Source organism: Bactrocera oleae, chromosome 5 (genome assembly GCF_042242935.1).
Source record: "Bactrocera oleae isolate idBacOlea1 chromosome 5, idBacOlea1, whole genome shotgun sequence".
Classification (NCBI taxonomy): domain Eukaryota; kingdom Metazoa; phylum Arthropoda; class Insecta; order Diptera; family Tephritidae; genus Bactrocera; species Bactrocera oleae.
The window spans coordinates 70,364,731-70,392,076 of record NC_091539.1 but is presented as its reverse complement, the minus strand read 5'-3'; the positions used below and the strand labels follow the sequence as shown (position 1 = coordinate 70,392,076).

The 27,346-nt window shown below is 36.0% G+C and overlaps 1 protein-coding gene across 11 annotated transcripts in view; it reads right to left on the bottom strand.

Moving 5' to 3' along the window:
* The window catches only part of LOC106626979 (smoothelin-like protein 1), a 55,999-nt gene that overhangs the window by 16,676 nt on the left and 11,977 nt on the right, over positions 1-27,346 (bottom strand). For 6 of the 11 annotated variants that reach the window (XR_011396696.1, XM_070110481.1, XM_070110482.1 and 3 more), the window contains 8 exons: positions 16,719-17,058; positions 13,815-16,556; positions 13,571-13,759; positions 5,488-13,044; positions 5,230-5,426; positions 4,938-5,148; positions 4,593-4,868; positions 4,316-4,509 (listed from right to left, as the gene is read on the bottom strand). Coding sequence is in view for 9 of the 11 variants with exons in the window: in XM_070110481.1 (XP_069966582.1) it covers positions 4,316-4,509; positions 4,593-4,868; positions 4,938-5,148; positions 5,230-5,426; positions 5,488-13,044; positions 13,571-13,759; positions 13,815-16,556; positions 16,719-17,058 (11,706 nt within the window). In the remaining 2 variants the exon portion in view is untranslated. Of the gene's footprint in view, positions 1-1,498; positions 1,859-3,575; positions 3,720-4,315; positions 4,510-4,592; positions 4,869-4,937; positions 5,149-5,229; positions 5,427-5,487; positions 13,045-13,570; positions 13,760-13,814; positions 16,557-16,718; positions 17,059-25,507; positions 25,914-27,346 lie in introns of those variants that run through there. The other 5 variants (XM_070110479.1, XM_070110483.1, XM_070110480.1 and 2 more) reach the window with 5 other exon arrangements.

Below are 27,346 nucleotides of genomic sequence, written 5' to 3'. Positions count from 1 at the left end.
TTGCATTCATTACAAAAAGTGCACCTTTTGGATTTTGATGAATAGCTAAACAAGAAAAAACGTTAACATTGGTTGCACTAAAACTGTAATACCCTTCACTAACACAAAACATTCCATATAAGAACTTAATTGTGATCGGCAATTTTGTATGGCAGCTATATGCAATAATTGCTTTAGACAATAATCCATGCCTGATTTGAAAATATCTTCTAAAATAAATAGTCTGGATTTTGATCAATCAGTTTGTATAGCAGCTATATGCTATAGTATTCTGAGCTTACTTGTAAGTATTTTTTCGGAGATTCTATCTTTGGCTTGGACAATAATCCGTCAATCAATAAAATTTCGTGAAGATATATCGTCATGGTGAACACTTATATATATATTTTTATAAGGTCTCCAACGTTTCTTTTTGTTTTGTTGTTACAAACATCGAGGCAACCTTAATATACCCTGTTTAGGGTATAAAAAACATAAAGCCTTTGTGTAATTTTAATTAGATTCTTTACGTTTCTTAACATATATATTCTCTAAGTGTGACGTTCTTCTAATTTTAATTAGGAAGTAGCGTTGTGATGTCAAATTCTGTGTACTTGGCATTAAAAGAAAGAAACTAATTCGAGGAAAACCAGAAAGAACAACATTAGAGAAATGCATACAAATACAAAAACATATATATATGCACACATATACGAGTATGTGCATACACATGTAAATTTGTAAGTATTTATTTAAGGAGACAACGAAGAAATTGCGCGTAAATAAAAGTCATTGGCATTGAACTGACGCAAAATGACAACTCATCGCCATGACCGAACCAAAGTAATTCTAATTGATACGCGGCTAAATCTGCTTAGAGGTATTTTACATAGCACATACATAGGTGCTAGTGTATGGATGTATATAAATGTGTGCGAGTACAATGCAGGCAATGACCACTCAATGGGAGCTACGATTGGGAGTCGCTGACATAAACGAGGATGAACAGCAAACAAAATAGATAATGGACACGCTTAGGCTTAACGTTAGCTTCACACAAAATATTTACACATAAACATGTACATTTAAATACTTGAGTGCAATAAATACATGGCGTATAAGATAAATTTTAGAAAGTGATATAATTAAGTATTTATATTATTTTAGCATTTTAGCAAATAACATATGAACGACCACCCACACATTTCGAAATAACGCTGATTTATATGTGTAGATATGTATAGACATATGTTTGCATATAACTATATTATATTCACACCTACGAGCACGGGTGACTTGAATATTTGGACAGCACTAATCCAAAAGCAAGGTCAAATCAACAGCTGCGCAGCGCCATAAGCCAAGTTGGATTAGTTTTTGTTTTCTTTAAAATATTCATTTTTATAATTTTTGAAAAAATTACGGTAGCATTCTGGAACGAATTGTTATGCAAATTTAAAACAAAAGTTAAACTCAAAACTTTTTCGACAAGAAATGGAAATGGTTTCATTGTGCTTACCCTGTTTAGCAACGGAAGTGGAAGCGGCCTAAATTATTCTGAGTGCAACAACTCGAGGCGGAATATTTGCACACTCGCGACACGAAATCTGTGTTATGCTGCGCGTTTGCGTTCCTTGTGCGTTTCGGAGCGTATATGAAAGGCCAGCCGCTGTAGCACGTTCAAATTTTTCAAAATGTTTGTAAATACTTTTGAGTGTACGTACGTATGTATGTGTGTGTGTGCTCAAAATAACTAAACAAACCAAAAATAATTTAGTTTTTTGTTTCCTTTTTTTTTGCTGTTTTAGTTATTAGGTATTATTTTTTATCTGTTTTTGCAATTTTTTAAGATTTTTGGCACGTCGCACTATCACGCTATCTGTTAAAGAAATAGAAATGCACCGTCGAATTTTTAGCACATATTTGTGCATTGACTGTGCATACATTTGTATGTATGTATGTGTATGTGTGGCAATGCTGTAGTAGTTGCTCAGAAGTATGCAAAACATTCGTTTATACACAAGTGCTCCATTTTCTTCGCCGATTTGTTTGGCAGTTGAAATCAAAATTTGATTTAATTAAAATTTTTTGCAATTTAGAATTGAATTCGTAGTATTATGCGCTTGTATGAGAACTTAACGGATTTTCTTTTATTTTTTTATTTGAGTAAGGAATTATTATTTAAATTTCAACTATTTATTAGAAGAAAAAAAATATTTATACATATGTATGTGTATGCATGTATACAATTAATAAGATACCAAAAACGTAAGTTTATATATTTTTTTCGATTTTCAACCTTTTAAATAAGTAATAAGAAACTCAATATTTTCCATATACATGCATGCATACCTACATATAGAAATATATAATTCCTTTCAACACGACTTTACATTATAATTTTCGGCTTGGTGCATTCAATTTGTGCATATATTTACATATCTATTTTATTTTATTTTATTTGTGTATCACTAATTTTTACAAATATGGTTTTTTATCTGCAGCAAAAATATTTATTTAATTCACAAAATATTTTTAAACATTAATTTTGTATGTAGTTAATTTTTGTAATTTTCCGCTTTCATACTCGGTGCAAGTTGGCACCGACAGCGGCAACAGCAGAAAATAAACTGGCTAAATTCTCCTGAAAAAATTTTCCGACATTTGTTATTTTTGGAAACGCACATTATAATATACAATACAAACAGACAAATGTATGTATGTATATTTTCAACGTTTTTGGATGTGCGCACACTGCTGTCGGAAATAATTGCAGTATTCACAGCTGTGAGCTATTAAACTTGGTGGGTGTAAATTTGCTATTATATTGAAGCGACATAATTGAATAATTTTGAAATGTTTATAATTTTATTCGTGCAACAACTTAATCACTTTGTAAAACTTGAAACAAAAAACACTGCGGTTAGCATTAAATACGACTCCTTATCGACGCGCACTTTTAGCACACAGTGTATGTTGCGTTCTCCACGGAAAATAAACTAAAAAAATTTGAAAATTTTCGAAAATTTTTCAAACATAAAAATAGTGCAATCATTGCTATTTTTGTCTCGTATTGGACCGTTTCGTTGGCTGTTTCGCTTTGTTGCCGCTCGCAGAGAAGGTGCCGAGAGGAAATACTGGTCCACGGCGGGCTCAACTCAGGTGTACTTATGTACTTATATATAGTTATTATATATATATATATATATATATATATATATATATGCATATATTTATACATAATTGTTCTATGCATAAAGGTGTAGTTCACTAATTGCATTCCCGATCTTTATACATATATGCATATTACATTTACATATGTATGCTTGTGTATATAGGTACATACATATGTACATGCCTTATGACAAATGATTAAATAATCGTTTACAGTTATATATTTGACACATTTTTCGCAACCAATTCGCTTTATAACGGCACCACATATGCACAAGCTGGTATTGTATGTATGGACCTTATATACATATATGTAGATAGTTGTTTTAGAAGCATAATTAAATCTCACTTATGCAGCAATTTAATTTATACACATTGTATTTATATAATTTCAATATTTAATATATGTATTCTTCATTTACTTATGGTCAACTTATTTTCCGATAATCTACGCCTTAATCACCTGTAACATACTAGTGATCGATTCCGCCTCCGAGTGTGTACTAAATCAGCGAAAAGCACAAATTGTTGCAGGAAGCTAGGAAGCTGGCAAGCACAAGTATCCGGCGGCACCAAAGCAATTCGTATCACACACTCATATGTACAGAACATAAATAAGAATATATAAATACATTCGAATGCAAACTGTGCTTGCGTGTGTGTATACTTCAGTGAGCATCTACATACATATACATATATGAATTTATGAACAACTGGTACATGCGCTGAGAGAAATTAAAGAGCAGAGATTGTGGGAGTTCTCATTGCAAGGAAGCTATGGCTTCTCAAATGCCTTTTAGGGTTTTATTGTGATCGTGATTGAAATGGTCAAAATAGTGATCGATGAAGTATAAATTTGATATTTACAACTTATAGCATTTATTTATACAAATCACTTATGTTTAATATATATAAACTATTAGAGCAAAATTGAATTTCATACGGTCACTTTTAAAAAAGTTGAAAAGTTCAAAAGTCTCCAGTGTGTAGAAAGTTAAGTGGTTTTATTATTTACAAACTTATAAAAACTGGTAAGTTTTGAGAAGGGAGATCGTGTCTCATTTATTCTCTCAAATAGGTTCTATTTCACTGTTGTTATACTTGGTATTTAACTTATGGTAGTACCATACTGGGAAGTAATTTTTTCTTTCTTCGAACTCACCGCTTTATTCTTAAGTAGGTCCCTTTCGCCATCATCCCCATCGCCGTATGCAGTTTTAGTAATGGTAGTAGTTGTTGTTTGTTTAGTTGTTGGCAAAACACTTTCGACGCCTTTCATTATAACGCTGGCACCTAAAAATTTATTCAACAATGAACGCGCCTCCCGATCCTCAGCCGTATCGCCTTCCTCTACAACTGCGGTATAAGAGAAATTAAGACCATTTAACTATCACATCACTGTAATGAACTGGTTTGTATGCTCTCAGCATAAGACTTACCATAATCTGCATTACGCATACGCTCCAGAGCATCATCCACGCTGGTAACCACTTTAGTTTCGCCGCTGCTATTAAGGAACGAACGTGTGGACTTAGTCGACGAACGAGTACTCAAATGACATTGATCCGCTTCGTTATCATCGTAGTCAGTTAGAATACGCCGGGTTTGTTTCTGTCGCAGCTGCACATTTTGTTCATCATCGGAATCTCCGCGGTAACCATGACCAGTATTGCTCGATGTTGTCTTATATTTTTCAGTAGTTATTTCGTAACCATCTTAAGAAGTGAATGTTTTTAACAAATGTAGTGAATATTCATCACAGTTTTAATTTATTTTTTATTTACCTCCACTTGGTTCTGATGATGATCCACGACTGGTGCGTAAAATCAAACCGGCCTTCGGGTAGCCACCGGATTTTTCTGTTACTGATTGTGAGGACTCTTTGCGTATGAATTTCTCACTCAGCTCTTTCACTGATCCACGGCGAACATATTTGCTGGACGTTGTAGTAAAGTCTTCTGTGTCTGGCATTATAGCTTCCGGTTTGTCAAAAACCTTTTGAAAATAATACATAGGTTATCATAAGATATATGGTAATATTTTTTTTTTGTTTAACTATATACTTGTAGTACTTACATAATCCCTATCGAGTTTCTCAACTTTTCTGATGACATCCACATTATCCTCTGAGGACCTACGGCTTTGCTCAATAGTTTTCTTAATTTCTTCGAGTTCATCGGCATTTGTTGAATAAATGTACTCCTTACGCTCAACTTTCGGCTTTGTTTTACTATCTGAATAATACTTCTCCTCGATGACATAGCCTGTGACTTCTATGGAGCACAAATTGGATAAATGCAGATTTTTTAATACTTAGTTGCTTGCTAATCTTACCTTCAGTTGCTTCACAGGGCTGACTCAGCTTCTTCTTTTTCAACGCTTTAATGCCGAATAATGGCAAACCATTTTCGTCTGTCGGTCCAATGCCATAACTCGAGGTGATTGAATCTTCTTCAAAGTTTCTATTCTGAGTTTGGCGTTGACTTATTGTCTTCGATGTGGTGACCTTCGTTGCCGTGTTTCGTGTTGACGGCGTAGCTGACGCTTTACGTGGTGTGCTACTTGGACTCTTGAGCAGATTTTTACGATCCGCCCAAATGGGGGCGTTTTCGTCAGCGTTCGGCTTACTAGATTTACGTTCAGGTGAGCGTGTGGTTTTAACTGTTGTTACCTTGGAAATGTTGTATAAATCATCACGTTGTTTCGGCGTTCTTCCTTTTGGACTGGTTGTGCGTTGCGAAGATGGCTTTCTGTCGTTAGGGCTTCTAGTGCGTGTGCTAGACAAAGTTTTACTTTTAATATCTTGACTATGTCTGCCGTCCCTAACAGGACTCTTAGATTCGGGACTATAACTGCGTTCACGACTATGATCTTTTTCAAAACGTTCAGAACTCTTCTCAATATGGCGGCGGGAGCTATTGATTTTCTCTTCCGAGTAGTCCGTTTGCTCGCTATGTACATATTCCTTATGTGAGGACATCGAAGAACCAGATATACGACGTATTTCTTTTACTTGTTCGTGCGAAGTTTTTGTTTCGGGACTGTGATCGCGTTCAAACGGTAGTTTTCTCTGACGTTCAGGACTTTCGGTGCCACCATTTGGAGTTTTAGTAAAATTTGTGCTTTTTGTAGTAACGTTTTGTTCGCGGTGCAGTTTATTGTACGGCCTTGGACTTTCTCCTGGCGACTTTTGTGATGCATTTTGAGTTGTCCTACCCTCCTTTGGTGTTTGAACCGGACGTTTTGGGCTACCTTTATTGTCATATGGTACTTTTGTTGTTATGCCCTCATTAATGGTGTCAGTTTCTTCATGATGCACATTTGATTTGTAAGTAGATGTTTTGTGAGTTGATCTTATGGAATTAGATGCTTTAGTTTCAGTTTTCCTTTTGTCAACGACATTCGTGTTAAGTGTATTTTTCTTAACCAAACGTATTTGGGCACGAATCCTGCGCCTCAGTTCATATGAGGTAACTGTCTCCAAAAGACGCTCCAATACTTCCAATTCGAAAATATTCTCAACATCAATATCTTCGGGAATACTAGCAGTACGCTGCGGTTTATGTGGCACATCAAATTTTACTGCAGCATTTGGTCGACGCTCATAATTGATTTCCGAATCCACCGAGGACTTGCGTGAATAGTTATGCTTATTTACTTCTAGTGAATCACGACGAATGTGCTCTAAAGAGCTAACTGTGTGATCCATATATGATGGACGTCTTCCAACAGGTGAGGGCGAGTTGCTTTCTCCTGGCCTTTGTACCTTCGGCGTGGCATTATTTTCGAAAATATTACGGCGAGCGGCAACAGTATCTGGCGCTATGCGAGTACGACCGATTGTTGGTGTAGGTGTTGATGGCTTTACTTGTGCGGGGCGTTCTATAACAGTTTCAACGATTTCAATATCGGAACAATCTGAATTGTGCTTATTTGTGCGCTCGGTTACGTGAGTAACTGTGGTTGTGCTAGTAGTATCTTTTCGAGTAGGACTGTGAGAGAAAGTTTGAGGTGCTTGCTTTTCCTGTGGAAAAGATTTTCGAATTGGAGATTCTTTTTGGATAGGAGAAAACCGTTCAATTTCTGTCTGTACTGTCTCTAAGTAATCTTTTGTTTTTGATGAGCTTCTGCGGCGTGATGTGGAAGTAAACTCCGTTTCGGATTCGACGCTTTCGTAATCATGAACGTTTATTTCGAATTCAGTAGATGGTTTCTTGCCATCGAAATGACTATCGGGCTCAGTTGTTGGTTTACCTCTGTTTGGGTAAGAAGAGTTAGTGATCGATTCCGACGATGGTTTTCTACCAGATGTCTTGGGTTCGCTCGTTGGTTTACGACCAGTAATAATTTGAGAGGGGACTCGATTAGTTTTCGGTTCAACAGAAGATTTTGGTGTATTCCGTTTAATATCAGGTGTCTCAAAACGAGATCTGGTTACAGCCACAGTGGAAGCTTGCGGTTTTGTTGTTCTACGGCTATCAGGTTTGGATACTGGAGTAGATGGTTTGCGATCACCTTTAGTTTCAATTTTATCACTATGCTCTCTGGTTATTTTCTGCGTTGTATACTCCATCTGTTTTGATTTAACATTTGTTGATGGATGCTTGCTCGGGCCAGTGGGCTCCTTTTTGTTGGGCGATTGTGGCCTCCCTTTCACATTCTGGTTATAGATTGAAGGCCTGGACAAAATGTCTTTTTGTCGTTTTAATTCAATTTTCGTTGTGTGATCTCTTGTGTGAGGAATAACTTCTTCGTTTTCTTTTAGTGTGGTAGTTTTTTCGATTGTAGTACGTTTTGCCTCTGTATAATCATTATACTGATCAGTTTTTGTTGTATTTTCAAATACAGTTGGTCGAGAGAGTATGTCTTTTTGACGTCTTTTCTCAATCTCGATAGTATGATTCTGTGAAAATGGCGTTAGTTCATCATCACTAAGACCTTCGGGATACTCTGGCTCACTTTGTTTGGAAATAGTTCGCTCGATCTTAGCCACCAATTCAGGAGACCTTTGTGGTGTAGTGGGAGCCAATTTTTCTGCAGTACTCAAGAATTTATTGACCTTTTGAGAAACGGACAAAGTGCAATCATCTGTTCGTAACTCTTCGTCCAAATCAGTGTAACTGGGACGTTCAACCTCCCGTATAGGTGTGATTGGTTTCGCTACCTCTTCTGCTGTCTTAATGAATTTGTTAACTTTTTCATCAACTGTCAATAAACATTGATCATTTTCTTGTACTTTGGGTGTTTTGTCGAACTCTCTACTGAATGGGCTGGATGCTTTTGGTTTCTGAATCTCTTCAGCTGTATGTGTGAACTTGGAAACCTTCTCATGAACGCTTAAAAGGCAGTCATCGTCAATTCTATCGATCGATGGATAGTCAAGACTTTTTGGAGCTTCAATCATAGGGTTATCTAGAATATCATTCTCATCCAAGTCCACCAATTTTGAAATCTTATCTGTCTTCACCTCAGATATATGGCATTTGATGTATTCGTTTGATTCTTCTTCGAAAATAGGTATATTTGTGATTACTGGTTTTTTGCGTGGCTCGTCTTCAGGTTCTTGCACAACATCGGGATAACGAGGTTTACCCGTATCTAAATGCACCGGTACCGGTGTAGGGACAATTTTATCTGGTGATGGCTCACGAGAACTCTTTGCATGTTGTATATCTATTATAACATTCTCCATTTCCTCGCTATTTATTAGTTTATCTGTAGTAGTGAGATTTATGGTCTTGGTGGTGAAACATTTATTAGGTCGACGATCACCTTTTGGTGTGGGGCTAGGGGCCAATGTATTCACATCAGTTTGTTTTACCGGTTTACCAGTAACCTTCATAATTTTCTCACTTGTTGATCGAGTCATTTTTGCATCCTTTTCTTTACGAGTAACACTCGGAACAGGCGCAGATTCTTTTCGTTCTGTTACAGGAAGTCTTCGAAGCGGTCTTGCGTTTGGTGCAGTTTTATCGGCCGGACTGGTTTTCTTTGTCTGTTGTGTATGTTTCTCAGGGCTCTTTTCTATAGGTTTAGGAGATTTTGGTCCAGAATGATCAATTATGATTTCAGTATGTACCGAAATATTACTTGAACGCCTTCGCTCTGTAAATCGTGAAGGACTAACATCAGGCGAAGAATCTGACTGCGGTTCGGAAGGTTTCCCATTTCGCGTAGCAGAACGTAATCGGTCTTTGATTGTGTGAGTTGGAGACTCTTTTGTGGGCTTTTGATGGCCTTTATCGGGAGTCTTATCCACTTTATGAATACGTTCTGACCGCAACTTTGTTGGAGATGTTGGTTTATCTCTTCCAACAATACTACGATTATCCGGTTTCTCCGACGACTTATCAGCAGGTTTGATTTTTGAAGGCTTATTCGGTTCACGCGCTTTAGTCTTTGTTTCAATTGTTTTCATCACTGTAATCGTGGAAGAGCCAGAAGGACGTTGTCTGGCGGGAGATGTTTTACGAGTAGCTTGAGGCTCCAATGATTTTCTGGTCGGACTGTTATCAGGACTAAAATGTTTTTCTTTCGTTACCCGAGTTTTGGAAACCTCAACCACATTCGAGAAATTTTCTACTTCTTCGGTATATTGCATATCTCTTTTAGACACTATAGTATCCGGCTGGGACTCTTCATCCGTTTCCCTTTCCGGAAGCTCTGAGTCGGTGGTTGATGAATTTTCTGGCTCCTCATTTTGCGATTTTTCCCTCTTCGATGATGGACTGCAAATTTTAGTATCTATTTTAGAACTATTTTTGGAGACCGTTTGCTCATCAACTTCTTCATTTAAATCGGTTTTAGAAATCAAAATTGTATTACGGCTGATTTCAGTCAAAGGTTCCGTATTTGGAGAGCTCTTGTTAAAGGGTACAACCGTTTCCTTACGAACACATTCTACTTCCTCAACTATCTCATCATCATGAGTATTGCGTGGTTTAGTTTTTTGTGGATTATCAAATGTAGTGGAGAGATCAGACTTCTGGGGCTTAACAGAATCTTTAATATTATTTAGATAAGTGGGTTCATCATCTTCACAGTCCTCTATTTTAACATCCAACTCTGTGAAATTTACGGTAATTGACTCGTTTTGCTCGGATACATCTTCAGGTTTCTTTTTATAAACACCAGGAGTGTCCCCATAGTTTTCCATGCCTAATATTTGACGACAACGATCTTCAAAGGTTTCTCTTGGGCTAACACCTTTTTTCTTAAAACTTGGAGAACTTGGTTCGGGCTCAGGTGCTTTCGAAATGAAAGCACCATCTGGAGTTTCTTTGTTTTGCCTTTCAATAGCAATAAATTCTTCATTATTAATTTTTGTATGTTCCAATTTATCAGTATTAAAGAGGTCCTCAACTTTTCTAGTTTCATCCAAAGTTGTTTGGACAAGTATATCGAAAGGTTCCCGAGACTTTGCTGTAGTTGTTTCGCCAGGTAAGTTTTTGATAATTTTAGTAGTAGTAGTAGAAACAATAGTGTCAAAGGTTTGATCAGTTGGTGTTGGTGACGGAATTCGCTCATTATCACTATAGTCTGGCAAAGCCGGCTTAGTTTTTCCTTGAGTGGGCTTCTTGGCACAAGGAGCATCAATTTTAGGTTTTCCACCATCTGTGGAATTCGGTAAATTTTCTTTGCGTGTAGTTTTGTTTGTACTAATAATTGTGGATGCTTCAAGTGTTTGCTGTGGGAAGTCCTCGTCGTCACTCAAACCCACAGCAGATGGCTGCACCAGTCTGGGTTCCCTATCATTCGGTTGGTATTCGGGCGAATGCGACTTGTTTGGAACAACCGTTTTTAAAGTTGTTGTAACTGAACTTATTTTCAAAGTATTTTCATCAGTAAAGGATTGCTCATCATCGTCTGTATAATTGGGTTCCGAATACTTGTCTATTGGTTCTGATTTTGGTTTCGTCATTTTCTTTTTTGGTACTTCAGTTTTTATTTTAGGAGTATCATTAACTGGAGTTCTTTCTCGCATCTGCCGTTCGAAGGTTATGAATTCTTCATTTACATTTTTAGTTATTTTCGTCTTGTCGGTTTTATTGAAAAGCTCTTGAACTTTTCTCGTATCATCGGTAATCGTTTGTTGTGTTGTTTTTGGTTCGGCTGTGCGTACTTTTTGGATTTTGGTCGTTATAAATGAAGAGCTTGTGCTCTCAGTGTCCGAGAATTCTTCTTCTACTTGAGTATTATGCGTTTTTTTTCCCTGTGCGACCCTTTTAGGCTCAGATGGTGTCGTTCTGATGGGTTTACTTGGTACACGTTCGTCATATGAAGATTTTTCACTCTCCTTTACATCAATATCGTATACACCAATGGGATGTTCATCGTCGTTGCAATATTCTGGGTTGGAAGGTTCTTTAATAAGTGGTTTTGTTTTTTTTGGACCTGGCTGATATTCATCGGTAGAGGTTACGGTAGTAACTCTAATGTCTGTTGACTTAAGAGTTTCCTTTGTTGGTACTTTCTTTGTTGGTGTGTTATCAATAGGTGCGGGGTACTCATCGCGAGGTTCATGCTTTATAGTGTTGGTATGTGTTGGCTTTTGTTGCGACAATTGTGTTGGTCTACAAGTATCTTCCACAGGAATTTTATCCTTGGGTTTGCTGGTCCTGGTCGGAGAAATGCTGTCTTTGCGAGTTTTCGTGACCGTAGTAGTAATAGAACTTGTTTTAAATTCGTTTGATTCGGAAGTTGTCGGAGTATCTTTCTGCGGTTTATGTGGTCGTCGATTTTCATCCACCGAATAAGTATCATCTATACCAGAAATTTCTTTTGTGATCGTTTTTAAATACTTGCTTTCTGATGTTTTCCGTGTGGGACTAGGTTCAGGTTTCTTGCTCGTAGGTTTCTTAAAAGCAAGCTCTTTTGGAGACTCAGCAGTCGGTCTTTTATCCACAGGCTCATCGTTTTCTTTACGCACCGGTTTCAAAGTTATATTTGAGAAAGTGTTTGACTTCGTCGGTTTTCTAGTCGGACTACGATCAACGCTGTTCGGTTTTAGTTTTTCTGTATCACTAGGTTTCCTCTCAGTTTGCAGTTTTGTAATTGATTGTTGTGGTTCGGTATCATCGTCAATAACATATGTATTTTCCTTTCGTGTAGTTGTTGTAATTACGGAGGTTCCGAATTTATTTGTAGAGATAATATCGGAAGTTTTTCGAGTTGGACTTAATGGACTTCTAGGTTTTCCCGTATATTCAGTAGGGTGTTTACCTGATGGTCTTCTATTTGCAGGTTCGAGTGATTTGCCTTCGTTAGGTCCCCTGTCTGTTGAATCTAATGGTTTTCCCGAAGTAGGTTTCTTGCCGACTGGTCGAGCAGGCTCTTTCTCATGAGGCTTTCTTACGTCATACTCAGACGTCACAAAATTGTCTTCATTAGATCGTAATTTTTCATTTCTCACACCTTTAATGGTCAAAATCTCCTTGTTACTTTTTTTATCTGGTCGTTTAATAGTTTCTTCTCTTATGACCGGAAAATCAGACGTATCAACTGGTGTTTTTTTTACATAATCATCATCTGCAGGACGGTTTTCTCCAGGTTTTGATTCATCCTTTACAGGATAGGGGCGTTCATTCGAATCTAGAATTGTTTTTTGCCAATCTGTATTTTCAAATTCACTTTCTCTCACAACGTTCCTACGCTCAGCACTAGGTTCTTTTTTGTTTGGTTGACAAATGATTTGCGGACTACTACTTGGACTTTGTCCTGATGGTGAACGATTACGTTGTTGTTTAGGTTCGATTACGGATGAGCTTAGTGGTTGTTTATGGATGGGTTCTTCGTGGTTAACATCTTCGAAATCATCCCGAACTTGGGATTTTGCTTTGGGATGAGTGCGATGTATGTTATTACTTGGTGCTGGTGAATATGGTGACTTCTCTGTTGAAAATTACAGCGAATGAAGCATTAATCACTTTGTCAGTGATGTTACAATACGATACCAGTACATATTATTAGTCATATTTTCCAAACTACTATACGAGTGTGTTATTTTTTGGTTAAGCAATTGGTATTCTACTTTTAGCTGATGGTGTTAATAAAAGCTTACCATGCAACCATTACTTTTACGTTTATGTAGTCGCATCAGTCGCATGCTTTTAGTGTTTAAGCTTTGTTTTGTCTTAGGAGATAATTTTTTTTCAATATTTTTTCATTGATCGTGACCTTTAAGTCTTCGTATGTATGTATGTATGTTTGTATGTAAGTACATATGTCAATTAATTGTTGTTTATGGTAATTACTTCTTATCATATGTCTCTCTCTCTTTTATGTGAATTTAGAATTGTGTTAGAAATTTCGTGTGATAGTGCTGTTTTCCTGCTTTATTGTTTTTGTTTCTGTATTGTTTTTTTTTTGTGTTGGTTTCGTATTGGCAAGCAAATTTTGAATGTTTATATCTTCTTACCGTCAACATTGTTTGTTGTTGCTTTGTCGGACGGACCGAGTTTGTAAAAGTGTTTTTTTAAGCATGGCTCCTCGACCACCTCGTTGCCGAGGAAGCTGGCGTCATTTGCGGTAAAGTGGGTTTTTGTGATGGTTAGTGGTTCGTTAATAGTAGGAAATGTGTTTTCGGCTGGCTTAGATTTTTGATTATCTGAAGGATAGACTGCCATTTAGTTGTAATGTGCTTTCTATATCTTACTTCGTACCTGGTTTTGGCACTTCTGGGCTCTTTCTAGTTGTTGTGGTGCGTGTGGTGGTCGTTGTGATGGTCTTTGTGGGAGACGGCGACTTTGTGGGGCGCTGCTGGGGTGTTAAATCAATTGTTTCGTTAGAACCATTCACGTTACGAGTTTTAACAACAGTTTGCTTTGTAACGACAGTTTTACCAACACTCTTACTTGGCGAAGAACGCGTAACTGTGCCCGAACTGATGCGACTTGTTTCGCTGTCATGGGAACCTTCTCGGCCATCTCGTCGGAATGTCCTGGTCGATGAAACACTGGAACGCGGTGTAGTCCGATGATGATCTGGACTATCCACTGGTGAGGAGCATCGAAGGGAAGCGGCAAAAGCACGATGGGTGGCATCGACATCCCTCTCCTTCGAAATCAGGCGTTGAGAAGAGTCTGTCGTACTCGTAGGCTTTCTTGTAGTTGTTGAATTCGGTTGTATTCTTTGTGGTTGAGTTGGCGTAAGTTTGGGAGCGTTAGTATCCCTGGTTGATGGGAAGCCACCTGACGGTGTTGAGTAATCCGTTGCTGATTTGTTGGGGGTTCTTACAGATGGAAAACCATGTGTCGAAAAATCTTCTGTTGGCTGATGTTGACTTGGGCTGCTCGGGTAGTCACGAGAAGGTGTGCTTCCTCTAACTGGTGCCGACTCTCTAACAGAAGGAAAACCGTGTGTCGAAAAATCTTCAGATGGTTGTGCCTTTCGAGGACTACTTGGATAATCACGTGTAGGTGTGCCTTGTCGACGATATGCATCGTTGGTAGGTGCAGAGTCTCTTACTGATGGGAATCCATGTGTGCTAAAATCCCCTGGTTGAGGGGTGGGCGGAAAGGTAATTTTGTCTGGTTGACGTAAGCCCGACGGTGTTTGATGGTCATGATCACCAGCAATTTCTGTTTCAACAATATGCTCCCTGTTTGTATTATGTTTAATCACTTTCTTTGTTTCCGAGCTCACTACTGTTACATTTCCATCTTGTTCAATGGTTCTAGAAGGCACGGGATGTCCCGACGTCGGTCTAGTCACATCTCTGGTAGATGGAAATCCGCTTGTGGAGAAATCTGGCGATTGTTTTAACGGACTACTCGGATACTCCTTAACAGGGGCACCATATCTTGGCGAGTCTCTACTTCCCGTTGATGGTTGTTTTACTGCGGGAAACCCATGGTTAGGATAATTTTCAGGACGAACATTAGAATCTCCATCAACCACTACTTCAGTTTCGATAGTACGCTCTGCATTGGTCTTATATTTTGAACTGCGCGTAGATTCGGAACTTACAATTATCACATCACCATCTTTAGTGGTAGTAATATTTGTGTTTGGTCTTACTGCGGGAAACCCATGTGGTGCATCTGTGCTAGGTTTGTTTGTGGCGGTCACAGTTTGTTGCGTTATATGCTCCACCTCAGAAGGACGTGGACGGTCGCTTGGGTATTCTTGCGTTGGTTTATTTGCTTTCACCGAAGGAAATCCGTGAGTACTGAAATCAGGTTGTGAGCCAGTATGAGGACGATCAGAGGGATACTCTTGAGTGGGCTTATTCGGTTTCACTGATGGAAATCCATGAGTCGAAAAATCTTTGTTAGGTGAATGACCAGGTTTGCCTCTGATACCAGGAGCCTGTGAAGAGGGTGGCTGATCTGAAAATTCTTCAATAGTTTCTGATGTCGTTTCAGTGGAGAAGCGACGACATGATTTCTTCACCGATGAAAATTTAGTTTCGACGTTGGTGGATTCATCCACGAAATGGTCGGCCGGATGTGATACTACTAAATCCTGCGGATTTGGTTTGCGCAAGAAAGGTTCGGCATTATCGACGACATCATGTTCAGGTCGTCTAGGAGTATTATTCGAATACACATTATTACGCAGATTTTGTTGACGATTGTTTACATTATTTTCTGTCTGTTCCCGTCTTTGTTGTTCATTTCTTTGTTGAGTGCTGCTCTGGCTCGTTGTAGATGTCGTACGTTGACGTTGGGTATCCGCTGTGGGACGTAACTCTTCTGTTTCGTAACGTTTATTCTTCACGATAGTGCCATCAGGTAAACGCTTAACGGTAGTAATCATCTTAACATTCGGCTTCGGATACTCAACCGTGTTCGAGATAATCTCACCAGCTTGTGCCATAAGATACTGGACATGTTGCTGATATTCAGGTGAAGCCTTATCCATATCTACAACACGCCTATTCTGCTCCTTCGTCTGTTGTGTCTCCACGTTACGGCTGGTAGACGATTCTTGACGATTACTACTAAATTCCTGCTGTTGTTGCTCGACACGTTGTTGGTGCTGTTGTTGTTGATGTTGTATGTTTTGTTCATATTCCTGCTGTTGTAATTGTTGTTGTCGCCGAATCTGTTGTTGTTGCTGATTGTATTGCTCCTGCGTGAGCCGTTGTTGATGTTGATCTTGATGTTGGCGTTGAGTATTATCCAGCAGATATTTACCATCATTTGGATCGGCCCCACCATATTCGATAGTGGATGACGAGGATGTCACCTGGGATGAGGAGGATGTTGTAGTCGAGCTCGTTTTCATTTCAGTGCGACCGGAATTTTCATCGCCAACCACTACACGCTCTTGCAAGTGAGTATTGGAGCTTTCCGATGCTTTGTTAACGAAGTTCTTATCGTCGCCTTGATGGGAAGCACTTGAACGTTGCTCGTTTCGGCCGCGAAATTCAGCGGTGCCTCCATTAATCTTTTCAACGCCTGTAAGCATGCAATTAAGGAGAGCAACACACATATGTGTACATATATTTATAGTCTATGTATATATTTTTAAAAATTTTTTTTACTTATTTCTGCCTCGATTAATGGTTGAGTATACTAATGGTTGGATACTAAAGAACAGTCATGAAAAAGTGTACTTACCATCTGTAGTAGCCAAGGTTTCGGTACGATATGCGCGTCCATCTGGACTCACTTCGGACGAAGTTTGTACGTCCCAACCAGTTGTATTGGGATGATTCAGAGTCATGGAGTGAAACTTCAAATCATGTATGGGACTCACTGAATCTCGTACTTCTTTTGATTTCAAGCCTTGAAAATTTTGACCCACCAAAGAATCGCCGTGCGACGAGTTCAACGGATCTTTAGCGTAGTTGCCAGCCATGATTTCACCTTGATATAGGTCACGTAAACGCGATTCCCGCAATTTATATAAGTGTGAACGAATTTCCTTCTTTTGGTCGATGTCCGCTGTTTGCTGCCACTGGTATAAAAATATGAACAGATATGAAGAAAATTAGTTCGCAATAATCTAAAATTAACTATTTTTGTGTTCAATGAAAACGCGTTTTTTTAAAGTGGTCTTAAATATATGTTCATTCAACTGTCGTAAAGATGATAATATCGAATTAGTGAAGGAATTTCAGCTCGTACATCAATTTGCTAATATTGACGATATAGAAATGTTCTTTTAGATCGAATCCATTCAATTATTTTAATTTTAATTTTATTTCTGTTAGTTTTTCTGGCTTCCACCTTAAAAAACCCTTTCCGCCCCCCGGCTGATGTACGATCAAACTTTCATTTAGATATAATAAAAAAACAAACAAGGAGTTCATCGTTTTATACATTCTAAGTCAAATTTGATGAGATAGTTTGCGTTAATATATTTTCGTATATACTTGTACACATAGAAAAAGTAAAAGACTGCCTAAATATAAATATTTCAGCTAAACTTGCTCTTGTTGAAAAGAAAGTCTTCTAATTTAAGGGTCTTAAGGTGTTTTATACTAATTACAATATTAAGATTTTAATGGTGATCTTCTCTCTCTTTTCGCTTACAATTGCACTTTAGCCCTACATATGTAATAATCCTGTTTGTTGTACATATTTTTATAGATACTGATCTAAATTGAATTACATCAGTCACTGAAAGTAAAATTACTTCTGGGTAAATCCCACACACAACAATAAAAAATGAAAATAATAAACATTCAAAAGTTCGATAAAAAGTTGCTGCTGTCGCCAAGTAAACTAACGCCATACTTGGTTATGCATTAGTTGCATCGCCGACAACGCCACCGCCGCCACCAACAGCTACATGAGTGACGCTCCTACACCGTTTTCAGTTAACAAAATGTATGTATGTACATACTTACTTATATTCGCTATGCCTCGAACACTGAGACAATATGCAAACGCTTTTAGCAATGTTACAATTATTAAAACGTGTCTGGAATTAGAGTTATCTAATTATACAAACAATTATTTATACCCAGAAATAAGTATATACATAAGTATATTAGCCGAATAGCCATCAAATAGCACGAAAAACGCTTTTCTTAAAATTTTAAACTCTTTTTCTACCCGAATTTTAAACCACCTTCCATACCACCGTGCTTGACCTCGAGAAGTTAACGGTTCCTAGTTTTTTTTTGTACATTACATTGTAAATCACATTGATTGCAGCGAAATATTGTGGGTGTGGATTTATGTTTCTAACAAATAATAAAGTTTATTGGTGATACTACTTTTTAGGAACAAAGTGAAAATAACAAATCTAAGTTTCATACACTTAAACGTAAAAAATGTGGTAATCGCCTACAACTAGAAAACCACGCATGTCGGGTTTATGAAAAACATAAATTTAGTTCATATAGTTCTCTTGTGTGAGAACTTGCAATTTCATTTGAAAGCTTAACAAAATATTTATTTTTATATTATATATTATGTACAGTCAAAGAAAATAGTCTACATACACCCTTCGATTTTGAGATTGTGGCCAACCTGTTATGAAATACAAAAAAGATATTGTCAATATTTAAGGCATTTGTGAAAAAGTTTATTTGCGTAATTTATTCAAATAACAAAAATGAAAATGACTAAAACATAGAAAATCACCAGGAATAAAGTCTTTTTATAGCTACCACAAAAATTTGAAAATTTCTTTGCAAAAAAATTTTTTTTAACCTTAGTATTTGGTAGGTCCACCTTAGGTGCCCCGACGCCACCATATCACCAGATTTTCCGTTACATCGGGAGAAATGTCGGCCGAAGCTCGGGGAAGGGCAGTTTTTCCAACTTTGAGGAGCTTATTTTCGGTTCCTAGTTGACTTCTTTTATAATGGAGCTTACGTCTCGTCGAGAAAGCTTTCTGGGTCGGCCGGATCGTGGCATATATTCGGTACTGTTTCTATTATTGTAGTTTTTAATAATATAATAATATAAAATTGTACTGTAGAACGGCTTAATCTTACAGTTCTAGCAATTTCCCCAAATGATTTATTTTCATTTCGGAGCTTTACTAGCATACGTTACGGCATTCTTAGATACCTGACATATATGTATTAATTAAAATAAGTTTTTCAATACTAACTGAAATCATCTATATTGATTTTACTCGAATAAATTTTTTTTTTTCGATAAAACGGTGAAAATCGGCATTTTTTAAATTAAGTAACGTTGCGTATACGCAATAGAGGAAGGAAGTGGGGTTAATTTCGAAAATGAGAGAAATTGGTAAAATTCTTACACATATTATTAGTCTGAACAGGTCGCAGAGCCGTAGATATTTTATTACCGTTTTCTAGTAATTTCTAATGCACAAACTTTTGATAAGTCTTCATTAAAGCTTTCGGAACCGTCTCGTATTCCAAGTAAGATCCAAAGTTTAAAAGTAAGATGATGGTTTTTGGAATAATTCGTATTTTAAGTGATAGTTTTTTAATATAATAAAATTCAAGTATACTATATATATTTTTATATTCTATATTATGTATATGTACTTGTATGCTGCTTCCGAAAAGTTTAATTATTGTTTATTTTATTTTTGTAGTGATTGAATTTCGTATTGGGTCAATGAAAGCAAACAACTTATTACTTCAATTCAATAATGTCATTATTGCTTATTGACTAACGATATTTCACGACTTTCGAAAAACTCTCTCAATTAATTGTCAATGTCCAAATAACTAAACAAAAGAAGTCAAATTCCAAACATACTCGCATGCCTAAATTTTTATCATTTTTTCGCACGATATGGCTTTATATTTAATCAGTTGTTACAAAAGAAATGTATGTGAAATATTTAAGCATTTGCAAAGTACATATGTATATAATATTACGTATATATACGAGTACGTACATTTCTTATTGTGCTTCGTTGGCGATAATGTACAATTTAGTGATGATGTATTCATTTATTTATAAATTTAAGAGGTCACTGATAACTGCAATCCAGAGAATATGCACCTACACACACACTCACCCATTAAAACATACATATGCACATAATGGAATTACTGAGGTAAACAAAATATTTTATTTACTCAAGAGACAGAGAGTTTTAACAGTGTTCGAGCAAAGTTGTGAGTTATTTGATTTTGCTCTCAGTTATGATTTACTGCGAAACATCATAAGCGTTTGTATGTTGGTGTAGGTGACACAACTACTTATTTACATTAATTAAACTTGAAAAATATTCTATGAAGTTGTTTATTTATATACAAACACACAAACATTTTATTTATTTTTTATTTTTTAACTGTGAGCACAAATATTAGTAGACGCAAATCTAAAAATGATATCACCGTTCATGCAAAAGCAATGTCGCTAAAAATATTGACTTTACATACACACATATGTACATACAAATACACATGGTAGGTAGCTGTGAAAGCAAAGCGGCAAAGGCAAAGCTTGTGAACGCACACGACAACTCCAGCGAAGCTAATAATTCACGGCAATCAGGGCCGTAAAAAAAACACTAAATATTTTAATATTTATAATTAAAAAAAAAAAAAATACAAACAAAAGTAAGTCCAACATTAACGATGAAGAGGGAAAAGTGCAAACCAGCTTTCTTTGCTATACATACAGACACAAGTCTACTTACATATACCCACTTTCATTAATACAAAATCACTTACATTTACACGCACGCACAGGAGCAAGATTGTAGGCGGCCGTAAATTTCTTTGAATTATTCGTTTCTTAATATTCGCACTGAGTTATTCATTTACTTGTTTTCTTTTTTTGTAATCTTTTTACCTGTCTGAAAAACCAGTCCAGCTAGGCTTGAAAATAAAAAATTAAGATTGAAATACTTGATTTCAGGGAAGGCAAGCAATTAAGAATTTGAGAAATATGACTAAACCCGTTTTTATGCTGTTTTTGTCAAATAACCGCAAAAGTTATTCAAAATTAAAAGATCTCAGGCGCTTAAAAGATTTTCTTGAAACGCAACGAAAAGTATAAATGCCCTAAGAACTGCAAAAAATATTCAAGATCAATATATTAAATATTTAAGATATCTGATTTTTTATTGTTTTTGTCCAGTCCGTGAACTGAAGCTGCCCCATACCTAATTTTTGAGCATAAGCTTGCCATAACTAAGACGCCAATTCAAATTTCTAAAGAAAACGCCTAATTTATTTATATTCATATGATGTTTAATGTAAGAAGAAAACATATACATATACATATATGTACATATCGACATGTCGATAGTTCCAATATCAAAGATATAACATATAAACTTTGGTACTGATTGGGTTAAAGTGAGTCGCAAATTTTGCCTACATCTTTGTCTTCCCGATATCGCAGGACTATATGATATAACTGTCAACTTCCAAACTGTTCGATACAAATAAAGTCCTTGTATGGACAATTTTTTTATTTGACAATATATTTACACTAAATTTTGCAAATATTTGCTATTCTAACTGACCTATCAAAATCAATGAAGATCTTCATAAAAGAACTTTTTTCCGTATAAAGTAACCTTAATTCGACTTTCAAATAACGTGGCTAGAAAGAAATAGCACACGTTTGATTGCAAACCGTTGGCCGTTTTCAGGTTTGGTTTTACATACATACATATATAATATACTAAAAGTTAAGATTCCTGAACTGAAATCCACATAAATGTCAAAATGTTAAAACAACTCCATTCCCAGATAAATGACTTTTCATATAGATAAACGTAAGTATGTATGCATGTTCAGAGTTGCAAAGCATGCTTCTATATACTTGTATAATATGTGTTCGTAAATTAATGTACAATCAAGTGTGTCACCAAAAAAATCTTTTTAATTCGATGATTGTGTTTTTTGACACGGTTTATTGCAAAAAACTCCGGCTTGAGCACAGACAGTGCCGACAGACGCTTTGCAAAATGACGTAATTTCTAAAAATTTTGCTTTTCACTCAACAACATGAAAGCATACAAATATGCACAAAATAAATAAAAAAATACTTATACCATATACTTGTACATCTACACGTATGTATATACTTGGGACAACAACAAGCGAAGCGTCACATTGGCAGCTAAGCTCGCAAGAAGTCTTAAGTCGAGCCACAGGTGTGTGTGAGGTGCGGAACCTGCGCTTCCAACCTGTTGTCTGATATTTGTGATGGCAGTGCGTTGATGAATTGCTCTGTTGCGCTGCGCTGAGTTGCTTAAATGACTAAAGTATTTATATTCTGATGATGACTTTCATGTCATTTCGAGGTCAACGCAACACGGACATTTATTAATTTCTTTGCTAGTTTATTCTGAATTTGATTTCATTTACCTTAATATACTTTAACGAAATTAATTGCTTTAAGTTCTCTTTTGTGCATTTATTATTATTATTATATGCACATATAGACTCAAAGATTTATTAAGTGCGAAATAATTGGTCTTATAATGGCACCTGTCTTAATACACATTCCCGTATGTAAAAATGTGTGTATGTATGTATGTTTCTGTACGTGCAAAACCATAATTATGTCCGTAATAATAACATCGGCGGCAGAATAAATACCGCCGACAGAGGCAGCGGCAGCGGCAGCGCACCTACGTCATCGTTAAAGCCAGACTTCAGTGTCAGCTCGCATTTGGTTAACAAAGGTACTGTTAGAGCGAACATTCATGTATACATACAGGCAAATGCGTGGGTTCATGTGCGACGCGGAAAATGAGCTTTAAGTGCTCCACAGCAAATTGCTGTTAATAATTGTAGATACAAGTTTGAGGTGAACGTGAAAAAAAATTAAAAATTAATTATAACAACAACAAAAGAATTGCGATGACCTAATTGCGAAAAATGCAATTGTGTTTGAGGGGAAATTTTACAAAAATTATTTAAAAACGATTATACGATTCTTTTATGAATAAGTAATTAATTAATCTCAAAAAAATTTGTTTTATTCACAAGCTAAAAAAAAAACAGAAATAGTATATTTTTTTTGCAAAAATTTAAAACGAAAATTGTATTCGATACAATTTTACGTATGTATGTGTTTGTATAAATTTAATTATTGCAAATAATATACGTGGCTTCACATTTATTCACAGTTTTGAAGTGAAACGAATCTCCAAATGAGCAGACGGTTTAATCGTCGAGCCATATATTCAAATGTTTAGCGGAAATAAGCGAACCTGTTGCTCTCGCAAAATTGAAAACAAAATAAAAATCATAAAAAACAGTCAGGTAGTCATTTAAATAGCTAGATGCTTTCTAAAACCTTGTAAACACTTACATACATACATACACAATAAGTGAAATAGCAAATATGATAATATTGTGATTTTTATGCCAGTGGCGACTAACTCATAACTATGGTAAGCTTCATATTATACATATACAAATATCTGCACAATGAAGGTGAGGACGTCTAACGGCACATCTTGAAAATATTGACTTTAAAATAAGTATAATTATGTACATATGTATGTTTAAGAACAAATTCAAGTTCATGAAATAGCTGAATTTTCGACAATTCCCAATCCCCACCAATGCGTGGATGTGTATGTATATTTGTAAAACCGCCAAATTTAGATTTTACGACATATATTTAGATTTTACGACATGCATTTTAATACAATTAACTGACACAAACTACTTTCTAAACAAATTCGGTTAATTTATATATTTCGATTTATATTCGATATTTATTGCGACTACATATCGTTATTATTCCAACGTTATGCTTATATACATATAAGTTTTATGGCAGACGTTAAAAATTATAATTATATAGGTGCATATCATATCCAATCAGACTCCTGATTGGGCAATTAAAATGATTTCAGATATTTAACCATTAACGCAATATACTTCACAAAGAATAAGTAACGATTGACCAAATTAAATTTTAATGACCAATAATTCGAGATAAAAGTTCCCGTGTAATAACTTAGGGCCAAAGAAAATTACAGGACAGTACAGGTCGAAATTTGGATTATCGATAGAAAACATAATGATATTGATTAAAAAAATCATTATGCGCATATCTAGCATTGGCTTTTTTAAATAAAGAAAAAGCAGATAACATTTATTTTCTGTATAAAACTTGGCGCAGTCAAACTGAATGCATTGAAAGAGAAAGGTTAACACTTCGGTGGTTCAAATAATATTTTTAACAATTAACACTTATATTTAAGATCATGAGCATACATAGAACGTAGAGCAAAGATTGTTGGATAAAAAAATTAACATTCACTTCTAGGCAACATTTAAAAAATTGCGTATAAAAGTTACATATTATACATATAATCGATGAGCATCATATTTGCATGTGGATGGAAATAATATGCCGATTTCATTATGTGGAATCTATTTTTACATTGCATATTATTCTTTTATTAAAATTAAAGTTTACTTCATCATTTGACATTTCAAGACTAATGAACATTAATTAATGAGTAAGCTTCTTTTCTATCTAAAAGCATTAACCTTTAGACGTTTACCTAAAACTTGCAGAACTCTACATTTGTTTTGATAGCATCTAGCGCATCATACCTTAAATCAAAGAAGAAATTCGGTAAAGCATCTAGCAGAGGTGAAAGCGTCATTAGATATTAATGCAATTAAAATTAAAATTCAATAAATTCACAATTCGCTAAGTCTCCATATTAAAATCTATCCTAGTCAAATTAGTTTATTGTATGGAATCGATTTTTGGTAACAGCGGATACTACTCGAACTAGGATATATTTGTAAAAAGTTAATAAGGCATGAAGCAGTCGAACGCTGTTAAGCTATTAAGGACCAACCACAACTGAACATTGCATCAAATGAGATAAAAACTTTTCCTTTTATTTAGTTTACAAAATTGTCAGGGGGTAATGCCGAAATTACAAATTTCAATTAAGGTTTTCCATTGCAATTCGAATATAATTGCTTTTCCTTAAATGTAAAAGGCTTTTTAACACTGAAATTAAAATTATTTAAATTCAATAGCGTTCGACCACTTTGGTCATTATGCCAAAAGCAAATAGTTGTTATCCTCATTCGAGCCGAGTCGTTGATGTAAAATTCGCATTTTACAGCCATAAAATTAGATGTCTGTATAAAAATGGCAAATTAAATGTGCAAAAACTGAGATTGTCTGGAATAATGTCGATATTTCGCCAATGGAATACCGTAATTGGTCACCAAAGTCAAACGGTGACTACAAGTGTACACAACACACAAACACATATATACACACACGGAGACAGAGATTCACATCATCGCCAGTTATGGACGAGATGAATCTGCGAGGTGACACGTCAAACCAATAAAAAATTGGCGAAAGCATATACCCACACACACATACACATGAGCGTACTTGAGTTAGTAATTAAAGGCACCGAGGTGACACCTACATTTTCGCTCATGACTACAAGCAAAGTATGTGTATATATTCCTTAATGCATGTGTGCACAAAGTCATACTAACCTTTTTAGCAGGAAAGCGTTCTTAGTATTTCTCTGCAATCGATATGGGGCGTAGAGCACAAAGAAGGTAGGTTGGAAAGCAAACACACAAATCCGCGCACGAATGTATGTTGGTATTGAGCTAGATTCTTATGAATATTGATCACTTAAAAATTATACTTTTTTTCACCGAACGCTAACCAAACGCTAAATGTGTTTATTGTTATTATATATTATCTCTTGCTAATACACCTCAGTTTGTTAATTCACGCGATAAGCACAGTCCTTTTTTCTTGAACTTTATTTCACTTGCGTTCACTTTTTTGTTTAACTTTTATATTTCGATTTTGATTAAATTTTTACTTTCTGAGTTTTACCAACGAAGAAGTTATTCGTACGTTTCGATCGAGCGCCAAAGACAGACTGATTCAAAGTCAAGATGAATGAAAGCGAAAAAGCGTTAGCGACTTGGCAGCGATTGAAAAGCCGCAACCGATCGCGTGCTCATTGCGCCACTTCATTTAGCTCCACTCCGCTTCGTTCGCCAACGAGCCGACCAGACAAGTTGAACAGGCGCGCGAGCGGAGCAATTCACCGGCCCATCGAGCCGGTGTGCAGCGGTTGAGAAGGTAAATAGTTACACACAACTAAATGCATATGTACATGCATACGTATGTATGTATACAAGTATGTGGCCAAACATTTATGAGAAGGTGTCGTGTCATGCAAATATACAAACATATACATATACATTAATCATATAGTCGTACATGTGTGTTGGTTTTGCGATGATGTTGTTTTGACCGAATATGTAAGGCTCAAACATGTTCCCAAAGGTGCCTTCCAAGATGCCGCTTAAACCCACAACTGTCGGCGACAGCAAGCAATCGCCAATCGAAGAGAGCAAACTGTGCGATGCCGAATCGTAGATGATTGGCTAGTTTAGTGACGCGTTCGATTGATTTGAAATCTTGCTTGGGCGTCTGAGTACGCTGGACTGCGACTTCCACACACACACATACATACCAAATAATATTGGGAGTATTTTGAACAAAAAAAAAATGCCCGCCAAAAAGAGACAACACTGAAACAAAACAAAAACTCCGCGCGAAGAATTGGCTGAGGCGGTGCGGTCGCTATTAACACACACGCTAAATGATCAAGACACTAAACTAACTCAGCCGGTAATGAAAAGGTAAGAAGAAAAATTGACTTAACATCATTAATTTCTATTATGATTTTCGTATTGCTTGGAAACAAGTTTTTGCTCGAAATCCAGAAATTCGACTATAATCGAATATGATAAATTAATATTAACAGTATGACGGAATCATTAAATAAAATCGGTTTGTTTGTAACTTAAAGAAAATTGACATTCTCTTTTGCACTCTTACAAGAGCTTTGTCCATGTTGCCGTTTCTGGAATGACGTCAGTTTTTTAAATTATTCTTTAGTTTGACGTTAGGAGGTAAATGAAGAATATTTGAGCAGATTTTTCTGATTTGTAACAACGTATATATATACTTTATGTGTGTCTAAAAATATATATGTAGATTGCATATGTGCATATGTGTTCATATTCAAATATATCATTTATATTATATTTGAGTATAATGTGTCAATTACCGAATTTATTCACGGTCAACGGAAGCTTCGAGTAGTGTATAACAAAAGTATAATAACATTTTTTGGTTTATTTAATTAACAATTTTATAATGCCTCCAAATTTAGTCTTTTTTTTTACTACAATAGGAATATTCAAAACCACTCAGTTTACAAATATATTTTGTTAATTTCTAATTCGTTATTGATATTAACAAATAATGGTATATCACAAGTATTAGTATTGCTTCTTTAATCC